The 13,630-nt window shown below is 37.9% G+C and overlaps 1 protein-coding gene across 2 annotated transcripts in view; it reads left to right on the forward strand.

The window, feature by feature from the left end:
• Nucleotides 1-13,630, forward strand: part of adcy7 (adenylate cyclase 7) — a 62,834-nt gene that overhangs the window by 39,538 nt on the left and 9,666 nt on the right. The window contains exons 6-17 of one of the 2 annotated variants that reach the window (XM_085447756.1): nucleotides 373-533; nucleotides 2,946-3,057; nucleotides 4,249-4,376; nucleotides 4,701-4,859; nucleotides 4,963-5,095; nucleotides 5,605-5,784; nucleotides 6,205-6,242; nucleotides 8,555-8,614; nucleotides 10,160-10,234; nucleotides 11,826-11,892; nucleotides 12,002-12,099; nucleotides 12,282-12,366. In XM_085447756.1, the coding sequence (XP_085303882.1) occupies nucleotides 373-533; nucleotides 2,946-3,057; nucleotides 4,249-4,376; nucleotides 4,701-4,859; nucleotides 4,963-5,095; nucleotides 5,605-5,784; nucleotides 6,205-6,242; nucleotides 8,555-8,614; nucleotides 10,160-10,234; nucleotides 11,826-11,892; nucleotides 12,002-12,099; nucleotides 12,282-12,366 (1,296 nt within the window). The remainder of the gene's footprint in view (nucleotides 1-372; nucleotides 534-2,945; nucleotides 3,058-4,248; nucleotides 4,377-4,700; nucleotides 4,860-4,962; nucleotides 5,096-5,604; nucleotides 5,785-6,204; nucleotides 6,243-8,554; nucleotides 8,615-10,159; nucleotides 10,235-11,825; nucleotides 11,893-12,001; nucleotides 12,100-12,281; nucleotides 12,367-13,630) is intronic. The other variant, XM_085447835.1, reaches the window with a different exon arrangement.

The raw sequence follows: 13,630 nt of genomic DNA on the forward strand, positions 1-13,630 counted from the left end.
CTATATAAACCACTCCTGCTCTGAATGCTAAGTAAAGGTTCACAGGTGTGGGGACAGTGCTGAGGAAATAATAGGACTGATACAGACTGGGACTCAAAGTATGATGTGATTACAGACAGAATTAAAGATGGTCACAGGAAAAAAAATGTTTTAATTGGAGCTTTTGCTTCCTGTGTTCTGGTCATCATATTTGTGGATGTCTTCTGTTCTACCCTTTCTGTTTCTGGTAGACCTTTGTTCACTACAGGACCTGACCACTCATGGCTGTATACTGAGTGCAGCAGTCAAATAAGCCTGACTCTCCTAAATTGCACTTATGTAACTAATTGTGTGTGTGTGTGTGTGTGTGTGTGTGTCTGTTTGTATTTCCAGGAGAACCTGCTGCAGTCTGTGTTGCCAGTCTACATCTCCATGAAGATGAAACTGGCAATAATGGAGCGCTTGCAAGACTGTAAAGACAAAGAAGAGCAACAACGGCTCGTCAAAGATAACAACTTCAAAAGCCTCTATGTCAAGAGGCATGAAAATGTCAGGTACAACCGCAACCATCTTTGGGATCGCAATATTATTTTAAATAATAACCTCGTTGTAGAAGCCTCATTTTAGTCAAAAAATGCATTCATTGTTCTGGCAGCAGATATTGGCTGTCCAATCTGACATTTTGGAAATAAGTGTCTGTGGCCTGAATTTGCTCTGCTTATAATTATTAACACTGACAGATTTCCAGACTAAATAAAAGACTACATTTGTGTAAGCTTAAAATGAATCACTTCAGATGGATTGTGACTCACATCTAGTGTACGTGTCTTGTAAAAGACCCGCGTTTTAAACAGTATTTTATTGTATTTATCACGTTGACTTTGAATTAGAAAGGACTTTTTTAAGTAATTAAAAGAAATGTATTGTATTTTTAATCTAAATGTAAATCCTCAGGCATCACATCTTAAAACAAACAAGGCAAGAAAAAAGCAGGGGGGAAAAAGCAATTCGAGACAAATTCTCTAAATACTGGAGATTACTATGTCTGTTTTCCGAGCAGTGACCCAAATATAGCTCTGCTTTATGAGGTTTTCATTAATTTAGCAAGTGCTGACTGATATCAGGACAGCTGAAAGCGAAATGATTTTTCTGATGCGGAAACAGGACGCCGTTCTCATCTCACGTCACTAAAAGCATTGCAGGTTTTCCTAAGAGCAAACTCAATACTCTGTAAAGGCAGTTGTTTTTTAACAATATTCTGCACGTGGACGCAAAATGAAACCGTAATGGCATTAAACACAACAAAACTAAACTATTTTCTTTTTAAGATGTTTGAAGAAATGCTTGAAGATCTATAGAGGTTTTGAATTTTGCAATCAAAGGTCCATTGTGGCATCATCTTTGCTTCCATGTTCATTTAAGGCCACTGCAAAAAGGTGTTAAATGATAGGCCGTGTCATATACAAGTCTCTATAATTACCTGAGTCAGTCCAGTAATTAGCTGTGTTCTCAGTCTCCTGAAACACCTGGCTCACTTCAGTCACGTAGTGGAAGCAGGTGCAGTATCTGTGTTCATCCGCTGGTCACTTACGGCCAGTGTTACTCAGGCCAGGCTTCAACGGTGTCAGTAATCAGCTCCACTCGGTGCATTTGCCTATATGTACACAAGCTATGAATATTTGTGGTTGTTTTTAATAGAGTTTAACAGTTCCAAATAAACTGAACCATGGGTATTCTTGGACATAGTTGATGGCTTCTTTAATAGTTCCCTTCAGTAGTCTTTTCTAAGCCAGATAAAACAAATCACTTCATGCTTCGTGCAGGATTAATCACGACTGTTGACATAACCTCTAATATGGTCAGGTGATTGTATTCACTTAGCTGGTGTGAATACAGATACGTTAAGACAATGAATCCATTGCTCTCTTTTTGTTTGAATTCATGCCAAGCTTCTAGTCTTTATTTTGGTGGTGTCAGGGTCTTTAATAGGTCAGATAAGATATCAGTGTTCCTTTGTGGTTTGCTGATGGGTAGTTTTAATAATGCCTGGTCTGTGTTTCAGCATTTGAACCAAACATGCCTTTAAATCAGGTCTACTGAAGTTTAACACTTAGACCCCCGGAGAGCAGTCATTTTGGTTTTCTACCTTAGACCCCCGCGGAGTCATCATTTTGCGTTTCTACCTTTAATGGGTGATAGTACAGATATTTTTGCCCGATCAATCCCGATCAGCACAGCCCATAATGGTCACAATGGATCATAATGGGCTGTGCTGAGAAAAGCTGCTGTTTTGGGGCCAAATTTGAAGGACTAAAACTGTTTGAGCTTTATGGCCATTAGTATCCTCCAGTCCACTGCACATTGGTTGATTGTTAACAGAACCTTCATGAAGTCCTTGTCAGCATCTATTGTTAATTGGTTGAGTGACGAAAGCCAATGATGAAAGACAGGATTTGTTGTTCTGCCAGTATTTGTTCTTTTTATCAGCCTGGGCATGTGAATCGCAATCACATGGGTTTGGCCCAAAGTAAGCTAAGCCTGGTGGTTTTCTTTAGGAATCTCCTCTTTTAGAATTTAAAGGATGGCTTAATTCAGTGGTTCCCAAACTTTTTTTGCTAGGCCCCCCTTTGTTTTACAAGAAAAATGTTCCCTGCCATGGAGGGGCCCCACCCTTTGAGAAGGTCTGGCTTAATTAGTGGGATTCTTGTAGTTTCTACAATCAAAACATCACCAAACAATTTGAATTTTGAGTTATTCAGTCAGGACCACTGTAGTATTAAAAAAAAAAAAAAAAGTTTGACATCAGATGTGTCATTGATAAAGTCAGAAGCATGTATGCATGTAAACTTTGCCAGCTCTAAAACCTATTTTGTTTGATAAATGCTTGTTGCACATGTTGAATGGGTATTCTTTCATTACATGTGAATATTTCTGTGTTAAATGTTCGTTCACTTAATATCTTTCAGCATTCTGTATGCAGACATTGTCGGTTTCACCCGACTGGCCAGTGACTGTTCTCCCAAGGAGCTGGTCATTATGCTCAATGAACTGTTTGGCAAGTTTGACCAAATTGCCAAGGTGAGTTAAGACATTAAATAAAAATAGCTTTTATATCCAAGTGTCGAATGCCCAAAGGTTGCACAAACACAAAACTTCCATTGTTGACAAATCTCAAACACACCAATTTATTTAGCCATGCTAGCAAACATGCTAACATTTCAGCCTTGTGGAAACAAAATAGAGATCATATACTGTACATCAGCGGTCCCCGACCCCCAGGCCACGGACCAGTACCGGTCCGTGAGTCTCTTGGTGCCGGGCCGCGAGAGTTGAGGCTCGGGTGTGAAATTTATGGTTTTCAGGGTTTTTATTGGTTTTTAGAGTTATTATTTTTTTTACTACTTTTAATCATTAACTCAGTTTCCCTGGGTCTTTTCCCGTTTGTTATGAATAAATCTTCTTTTTTTGGTACTGGTACTGGTTTTATTTTGTTGTATTTATCCGCGACACCTTAAAGGCCGTGAAAATATTGTCGGACATAAACCGGTCAGTGGCGCAAAAAAGGGTGGGGAAAGCTGCTGTACATGCTGCAATCTGTCAGATGATTGGCTTAAAACAATCACATAGTAAATCACTTTCTAATCTCATATCACCCTCTTAAAAATTTGCAACAGTAAGTATAATTCTTAAAACAGAGTAGTGCGTTTACAACTGAGGCTACAAGTTTCATCATAAACATTCTGTATCTTTGTATATATCATTGTTTGCATTGGTGCTTGTTCACAAATGGAAGTTTAAGATTGAACTCCTCTCTGACAAAGCTTAGAAAGATCGCCCCCTCTGGCAGGAAGAGTTACATGCTCAAGACCAATTAAATGAAGATGCTAGGGGAGCCATGTTTAACCTCATAATAGTGTTTGGCTATACCATACTCCACATTTCCAGTACAAATGGCTGTTTTATGTTCTGAAATATGTTGTTTTTGTGCTTTCTCCAGTATAAGCTTGACCACAGGGGCATTTCTGGGCCCATTTATATTCAACTTGCACTTCAGTATTTGCCTCTTAAAGCACTGTTGGCACTATAGTGAAATAATCTTCATCTCAGAAAATCAGGGTCTGACAGCTGAAAAAGGAAACGCTCACTAATTAAGGTCTGACTGAGGCACTTAAGCCCTAATAGGCAAAGCTGTTTTGTGCAAAGTGGCACATTGATTGATTGATTTATTTATTTTGTGAATGACTTATCCGTTTTTCTCATTCTTTAAAGGAAAACGAATGCATGAGAATCAAGATCCTCGGAGATTGCTACTACTGTGTGTCTGGGCTGCCGGTGTCACTGCCTAAACATGCAAAGAACTGTGTCAAAATGGGTCTGGACATGTGTGAAGCCATCAAGTAAGTTTTTCTTATAACAGTCACTTTTAGCTGTTTTTAATGTACAGTTATTTTCAAGATAGATTGTGTAATGTTTAAATAACCAGGATTTATGCATTAATTATTTATGAAGAGTGTCAGTGGAAGGTATATTAAACTGCGTGGAAGATCTAAGGGGAACATTTTTACCATACAGATTAAAACACAGAAACGTATGGTAGAGATGCACTGAGACACACACACACATACATCCTTGCAGTGTTATTGTGTTTGGAATTACTGAAAATATAGAAATAATATTAAAGAATGAAAACAAGTTTTTGTATTTCTGCAAAACTCCTTCAGGCAGGTACGAGAGGCCACAGGAGTGGATATCAACATGAGAGTTGGGGTTCACTCGGGCAACGTGCTCTGTGGTGTGATTGGACTTCGTAAGTGGCAGTTTGATGTATGGTCACATGATGTCACTCTAGCCAATCATATGGAGTCAGGAGGCCTTCCAGGGTAAGGAGCACTACCCTTTTTACCTTTTCTTGTTTCACATTTAATATCGACTCTTAAAGTTGAAGTTACCAGATTCATTTATTTATTTTTTACATTTGACCAGACGTGTCCACATAACAGAGGCGACTCTGAAGCACCTAAACAAGGCGTATGAAGTAGAAGAAGGAAACGGTCACCTCAGGGACACCTACTTAAAAGAGCTCAACGTCCAGACCTACCTAGTCATTGATCCACGGGTAAGCTTTAAGTCCATATTCCTAAAAAAGACAGTTTGTGAAGGATGGAGAGAAATCTTTAGCATTTCAAATGTCTCCTCATACAGATAACTGCTGTTAGGATTTTGAATTTTACTAATAAAACAATCATGTTAATCTTGTAAATCATTTTTATATATTTCACTTTGTATTTTGCACACTGTGGGGTTTTTTAAAATTGGATGTTGCTTGCCATATGTCAAAGAACAATATGTGTTGATATTTTAAATCTTTTTTCCCCTTCCCACTATACTTTTGGGTGTTTGTTTCTCACAACCTCAGCAAACGTTTTTCCTTTTTTCTCCTTGCTGTCTCATCTTAGGTCAGATTTGTCACTATAAAGAATACTGCATAAATGTATTTTTTATTGCAATTTTCATCTCTTTTTGAGCCAATGGGATGGATTCTTTGAGCTATTAGTACATGATATTCACTATCAAATCTTTGCATGTTCATCTACATCTTAAGTCTTAAGTCATCTACATCTTAAGTCCTCCCAGAACAACCAAAAGCCCCCCAAACCTCGGGTGAATGATGGTCTGAAGATGCGAGCATCTGTGCGTATGACCCGCTACCTTGAATCCTGGGGGGCTGTCAAACCTTTCGCCCACCTGCAGAACCGAGACGGCTTCACACCAGACACGATTGTCAATGGCAAACCACGTTTCAAGGTAAGGTCGCTGGATTGTACACCATGGTTTATTTACATTATTATCAAGATGACAATGAAAGAGAATAAAGTTGTTGTTTTCTTTGTGGCTTAGAATGGGATTATCGTGAGGTTGACCATGCACACATACATGCTTGGTCAGCATGCAGCAAAGGCAATGAGTGTGTATTACGTGATTTAGCAGAAGGGGATTTTAATGTTATTTCTGAATGTGATAAGTAAAGGAAATCAAACATATCAGAAGTCAGAAAAGCTTATTTTTACTTTCAAAGCATTGAATTTTTTAAAAAGCTTTAAGAAATCAAGAGATTTAAAAATTGATTTTACATGTCTTTCATCAAAACTAAGGAATCATTGTCTTGTGAGAACATTTCCAAACCAAAATGCTATATAACTACAGTATTATCCTCATCTTTTTCAGGATATTCCTTTGCGACCGAGCTCCAAGAACCCTGAGAGGTAAGACAAATCTTCAGCTGCTCCAGTAGCTACAAAATTAATTCACACATGACTCAAACACAACATGAAAGTTGACATCGACAAAAAGCTTTTTCACACATATGCACGCTGGCTTTTACAACCAACCTACTCAGTAGCATCATTATGACAACTGCCTTAAAAGAAAAGAGTTTCTGGCCAGCAAATTTTCCAGCCAGGACATTCTTATCAGTCCATAAACCCTGAAGTCTTTGCAATGTCTTTATTAATACTGTATTATGTAAGACTATATTGAAGCAGTTAGAAGCATATTATAGTTTAACATCTTGCAGATGTTACATCAATGACTATATTCAGCTATACTTATGGAGATTAACATAATACCCAAAATGTATGCATTTCTGAAAGATCTGAGATTTCAGAGTCATTTTAGATGATATCTAAAACACCAAATAGCATCTAGCTTGTTATCCTCTAGAGTAACTTGCGGTGAGTGTACAAGCAGCGTGCTGAATATGTTCTTCTGTGTGTGCTGGGCTTTTGGAAGAGGAATATGGTACCATTCTTGTTTGTTATTCTAGCTGCTCAGCAGCCCTGAAGTCCTAAGACATCTAATATTGATTTTCAGCCTTGTGCCTTGCGCACAGAGATTTCTCCCAATTCTTGGCATACTTTTATGATATTATGCACTGTAAATTATTTGACAGTCAGCATTTCACAATTTTAGGTTATTCTGAAATTGCCCATCTTTACCTCTGAGAAACATCCCCTGTTTAAGATGCTATTTTTATACCCAATCATGTTACTGACCTGTTGTCAATGAACCTAATTGCTTGCAAAATGTACCAGTTACTTTTTTAGCCTTTTGTTGCCCCATCCAAACAGTTTTGATTCGTGTTACTGCCATCACATTCAAAATGAGCTAATATTTTTCCTAAGATGGAACACCTTCTCAGTTTGGACACATGATATGATTACTTTGGGATTTCGTTCTTATTGTGGATAAACTGAGATCTGTAAATGACTGCATTCTCTTTTTACATATATTTTACAAAGCATCACGGCTCTTTTGGAACGGTGTTGTAAATAGCAGATGTAGTAGCATTAGTAGGTCACTTAATATGTAACACAGATGTCTGACGGGCAGTTTATGCTCACTGTTGTCATGCCTTGCCAAAAATGATCTAATTAATGCTTGCAAATGGTGTTGTTTTTATTTTTTGCCCTGTCTTGCACTCTTTGTTACCAGTTTTTGCTCTGATGCACAGTCAGTCTGAAGGCAGGTTGGTCTCTACAAGAATTTCAAGAATACATCAGTCTTGAAGTGTAGAGTTTCCATCTTGGAAATCAGTAGCGAGAAATTGCTGAATGTTTTTTATCATTTAGGAGAAAACTCCATTGTGTCAAGCATGAGTACAAATGTTTATGGTGCTTTGCTAACACCAAAGTTCATGCCAGCTTTGACTACAACTGCCATCATCTCCTGTTAGCGTGGTGAAGCAGTTTTTTGGGGAGCTTCCCCTTTTTTCTCAGCACCAACACTTATTATTTAGGAGAAAACTGCAGTGCGTTAAGTGTGCTTCAAAAGCGAGTATAAACGTTTATAGCGCTCTGATTAGGTCACAGCTCTTGCAAGCGTAACTACACGATTAGTGTTTGTTGATTGGTACAGATTTAATATTTCTGAGACTCACAATGATTCTGTTTCATGGAAGCAAAAGTAGTGCTCGAGGATTCGATTTGACTAACAAATAGATTTTTATTTTTTTTAAAGCTGTGCTGCAGTGGTAGTTATTCCTGCAGAGGGGTAGGAGTTCTGAGCAATATGAGTAGCCCTTCCACTAGCTTTAAATAATGCATAACCAATATATTGTGGTCATAGCTTTTAATGGTTAATTCTCTCTCCCCATCTGGTGAAGGCAGAATCAAAACAGCAAAGCTACTGATCAGTGGGCAGGACACGCCTACACAAAACAGTGTGGGCTGAAGTAATGTGATTAGAAGAGATAAGTGTGATCCAAGTGCACAAGCATTCCTTCCTGAGAGTGTGTAGGTTTGCTGTATCGCGGAAACTGTCAATTTCATTCATGTATTCACAGTCCAATAAGGCTGAGGCTGTCACAGTGAAATGATCTACACGGTTTTAATGACACAACATGGTAGATTATACCGATCTCTGATTAAAACTGACAGTTGTTATTGCACTACGCTCAATTTTTATCTTAAAATGATTATAAATCCTGTGGTTTGTTTTTGTTTTGTTTTTTTTTTTGGCTCTGCGCTGCTCTGTTGTGATCGATGTATATTTGTGTTTTACTGTTGGACCCCGACAGCTTTGATGAGTCTCTAGAAGAGGCATTCTCCTTACCCGCCCCGCCGCTCGGCAACCCTAAGTGAGTGGAGCCTTCACGGCCCGCAAGGTCCTCAGTCCTTTCAGTGCAGTAGTTCTCAGCCTTTCAGCTTATTCTCCCCAACAAATGCCTCACGTGCGCTTGCGTAAATGCAGACTACAGCGAGCTGAGTTTTACTTTAAATTATGCACTTGCCATGTTTTGTTTTGTTTTCCCAGTCCCCTGCAATCAGTTCGCTTTATGCAGATAACGAAAGAAAAGTTTTAAAGGGGACCTATTATGTGTTTTTATATATATTTTTTTATTAAAGCTGTCACTTTTTACTCATGTATGTTATTTACACATATAAAAACAGCCTTTAAAATTCCGTATGACTAAACTTCAAACACGAGGAACAAAATAAGAATTATTTAACAATTATATTGGGTTTTTTTTCTTCTTTTGCTCAGCTCACCCACTTATGTTCAGTAGTAACAGTAGGCTAAATCGTAACCATTTGTGCTCTCTCTGTGTCTTTCTTGTTGTACTGGAAATGACATATGTGACATATCTGATATCATACATTCTGTGCCACTTGGGAGAGAAGCCAGCAGCGTTGATTTGTTACTCAGTTTCATAATTAAGTGTGCAAGTTTTTCAAAATCTTGAGTGTATAATTCAGTTAGAATACTTGACAGTTGTGAGTACAAGCATAGAAGCTTCACCCACCTGCCATTCAAGCCTTCTGTTTATGAGGGGCCACCAATCGAAAGAAAGACGGCTGGAGATGGTAGGAACGTAAAACGGTGTGTACCAAACAGAGAATAACCTGAGGGGTGGCATCAAGTCCCAATATAAGATAATTAAAAAATGTTTTGAACTCATGCACAGCAACTCGAGTGTAAGAGTAAAAATTTGGACCCGGAAGTGAGCAGAATAGGTCCCCTTCAAATATTTTATATGCATTTTTATAATAATTTTTAAAAGATGATTACTCTAAGTTTGAATGTAATAATTAAAAGCAATGAAATGTTAAAAACTAGACCTCCAGGTTGAGAACTACTGTCTTAGCAGAGAACCTTGCTGTTCTAACACTAACCCGTGCAGTGGTGTAATACGTATTTTCTGACCTTTTCTAACTGCTGCCTCTTTGTAACAGGGCAACATGCGATCTCGGAAGCCCCTAACCTTTGTTAGTGGACTGACATGATCCTATTAACGCTGATCACCTACTGGGGCTTGTGTGGTAATCAGGGTTTCTGCATCTGTGTGAATGTTTCCTTCCTGATGTAGCAGGGGGTTTCCGAGCAGGAGCACGACAGAAACACACCAACCAAATCCCACTGAGATCATCTAACACACAGATCTCTGCAGCATTACCGGCACACTCCCTTTTCGTACAGTAACACTCTTGCAGGCACAACCTACGTTTCCCTTTTCTCACTAATGCTCAGAATGGCATTAACCAAGTGGCCTCCAACCACAGCTACACTGGACCAGAGTGACCCACATGCTTGATCTGGTTTTCCAGCATCTGTTCCAGTCACTCTACATGTCTCTGCGTTTGTCTGCATGCCACTTCCTTATTGTCTCTGTTTTCTGGTCCAGGAAATCCCAGAAGACTCGGTTTGATGAGGAGCTGCACAATGAGATGACCATTACCATAGACGAGCTCAGCAACAAGTAGGTCGATTTCGGTCGAATCACAATTTATGCAATATTTGTAGCATATTTGATAAAATATTGTAATGTGTTGTATTTAACAGGTTTAAAGGAATTGCACAGTGGAGGAAATCCTCTGCTGAATTGTTTCTGATTGAGGTTACATCTTGATCCTTGATGATAAGCCTGACTAATTGTTTACTCTGTTGTTTCCCTGAAATTCTGGATCGGCTGTGTGACCGTTTCTATATGCCAAGATGTTGCAGTTTATTTTTATTCAGCTACTATTGCTTGGTTGTTGGTAATGCTGGTTGTTGATACAACCAACAAAATATTAAAATCCATTAACCCAATTTAAAATTCAGCGATCTGACACCAGCCTGTGTCACAAGCTTTTACTTGAAACCAGCAGCAGCTGAGGCCCTGTGTTGGTTTACCTGCATCCTCTCATGTCAGGTGCTGATCAGAAGTGAGCACAGATGACAAATTTGTTCGCGTTTGGCTCATTTGGTTTGTGCTTTTGTGGTATAGATACCACAGTTTTGCTTAACTGGTCTGTGACAAAAATATTTGCACAAAACAAAAAGCTCATGGTGACCGTAAGAGAAACATTTTGTCACTGAATTTATACTCTGGTACATTAAAAGTGCATGCATGGATCTGATGGAGCAATAGATTACAGACAATGATTTAACTGTTATTCGAAATGTCACATTAGTAATCTAACTGTGACTGAACTTTTAGACCTTGACTGACTGTGCAGATGTTTTAGATAATTAGTGAAGTTGCTGCTTTACAGCTTCAGATATTACAGATTAAAAATAAAGCTTCTCTGAAATCGGAGGCTGCAGCTAAAACATGCATATCGTTCCAGCTGTTGCGCAATGATTTCATTTCATGAAACTGAATGGAAATGATGCACCAATTTAAAAATAATAATAATAATAAGAGCAAAACAAAAAAGGTGATACAGTTTTTTTTGTGTGTGTGTGTTTTCTACTGTAATTTATAATTATGTGTATTTTTTTTTTTTTGTTATCAGAGATGTTTTTGTATATGCACAACCATGAGGATACAAAAGGTTATCTAAGTAGATTTAAGAGCAAATTTAATTTGCCTTCTCTGTTCAGCACACAAAGAAATAAAGAAAATTGTATAAGAATTGTTCTGCCCTCCTTTGAATTGGAGCCTTAATGATAAGTGAGCACTTAATACTTAAGAGATAACTATTAATGTTGTAGCATTTATTTGCCATTTCACTGAACTCCACTTAAAGCTGTGTGCAATGTCTTTGTTAATCTTAGAGGTTAAAACATGCAGATTAAGTTAAGAGCCCCCATAATGATCTGTGGTGTTCAGTAAAATTATTTGTTTATAATGAACAGAAATTATGACCTCAGTGTTTTTTCATGTTTTGAGATTTTTTTTCTTTGCCGTTGCATCAAGTTGTTGCATCAGGTGTGATCCAACACAGAGCAGTGCAGCATGTGCCCAGTGTTCACCTTAAAAACAGTCACAATACAGAGCACCTGAAATGTAAATCTCATAGAAGGAGACTTCATTCCCTGCTTTTCTTCTTCCATGCCCACTTACCTCCCTTCATGTGTTGCAGGCAGTGGTACAAGTTTGAAGAGAGCGGCTTAGCTCTGTGGTTTCTGAAGAAAGATCTGGCAAAACAGGTTGGTGAGATTTAATGTTCAATATAAATGACTGCTTCATCATACTTTTACATTTTAGTCATTTTAATACTGAAAAAGAAACATAATAAGTGTCTTCCGCCTTTCTTAGTATCGAGCCCTGGATTTGCCGATGTTCAAACACTACGCCAGCTGTGCCACCTTCATCTTCCTCTGTATCTTCATCATTCAGATGTTTGTTGCAAGGAAGTGAGTATGTTTTTAGTTTTTCGGATATTTGAATATCTGTTCTTCTCATGAGTACAAACTCGGAGGAACAGTTTTTTGAGCATTTGAAAAAGGTTTTAAAGCGCACGACGAAGACGTTTTTATATTTAGAAGATGAGCTGGAGATTGATGTTATTTTGTTTTTTCATTCGTGTCTTCCTAAGGCAACAGAGACTGGCGGTGTTATTTGGAGGGCTGTTTTGTGTGCTGCTCCTGGTCCTGGCGATCTGTTACGCAGGTCACTTACAGGTTTGTCCATTGATTCACATTCAGTATCTGGTTATTTGAGTGATTTGGTACAAGATTCTTTTCAGGCCCCGTTTGTAGAAACCAGGAGAAAAAGCCTTAATGACACAACAACTCTTTCATGCATCTTTACAGTAACATCTAAAGCCAAGCTGGATGCTGGTCAAGCATCAGTGATAAATAGTTTCTCGTTTATCTAGAAACACATTTTAATATTGCATATTCTTAACACACAGGTGGTTTGCTGAAGACATTCAATTTAATTTCCTTGTGCATGGGAAGTAGAAGTTTAATGTTAAATTCTTTATAGACTTTTTTTCAACACATGATGATGATGATGATGATGATGATGATAAAGATAATTATTATTGTTATTACTTTGTAAAAAAAAAAAAAAGTTTAATTATCCAGTAAGTACATAAATATAATCAAATCAAATCAAATTTCTATTTTTAATGTTTTATATTCGCAGCGTTTTTAAGAAAATACCAAGGGGATGGGACAAAAATGTCACAACTTTTCACATTTCTTAACTTGTCAAGATATAATACAAAATTCCTGCGTGGATCACTCCTAAATTCAAGTCCAGTGCAAATGCAGTGCTTAATTAATTAATTAGAAAAACAAACAAACAAGAAAACACAAAGATTTTAAAAATATGTTTAAAAAAATGAAAATGAAACAATGTATTAGGCAAATGTCAAACTGAATTCATGCTTCTATACCTAAATTCGGCACACTGGACTTCTCTTAGAAGTCAGAAATTAATCAAGCGTAACAATCATTGAAGTAACAATTTCAAAATTGGCATCTGAACCAAAAAATAATGTGTTTTCCCTTTTTTTCCCCTGTCTTTTTTTTATCTTATAAATTTGAAAAATCATGAATAGCGGTAATTGTATATTGGCATTAAAAATATTATTTTGATTAAAGACCTTGCACATACTGGTGGATCAACCATTACAGAAACGCAAGAATTGATTTTAGTACCCTTTAGTTACCCTGCCACCAGCCCCCACCCACCCTATTGGCACAAGTAATAAAAGCATGAGTGAAAAGGACTTGTGTTTTTGTGCACACTGTGCCAGAATTAGATGATCTGAGAATGGAAACATGGCATGAAAACTATCTCCTGCATTCACTGGGCTACAGCTTACTATAGACGCCCTTCTGACTCTGCAGATGACATCTGACATTCTGTTCTGGACATGCAGTTTTTTGGCTTTCAACTCGGACAGATTCCTTTCCTTGAAAGAGCTAGCTGTGA

The sequence above is a fragment of the Copadichromis virginalis genome, linkage group LG1, assembly GCF_057382275.1.
Source record: "Copadichromis virginalis isolate Kocher_CV1m ecotype Utaka linkage group LG1, C_Virginalis_male_GT1.1, whole genome shotgun sequence".
NCBI classification, from domain to species: Eukaryota; Metazoa; Chordata; class Actinopteri; order Cichliformes; family Cichlidae; genus Copadichromis; species Copadichromis virginalis.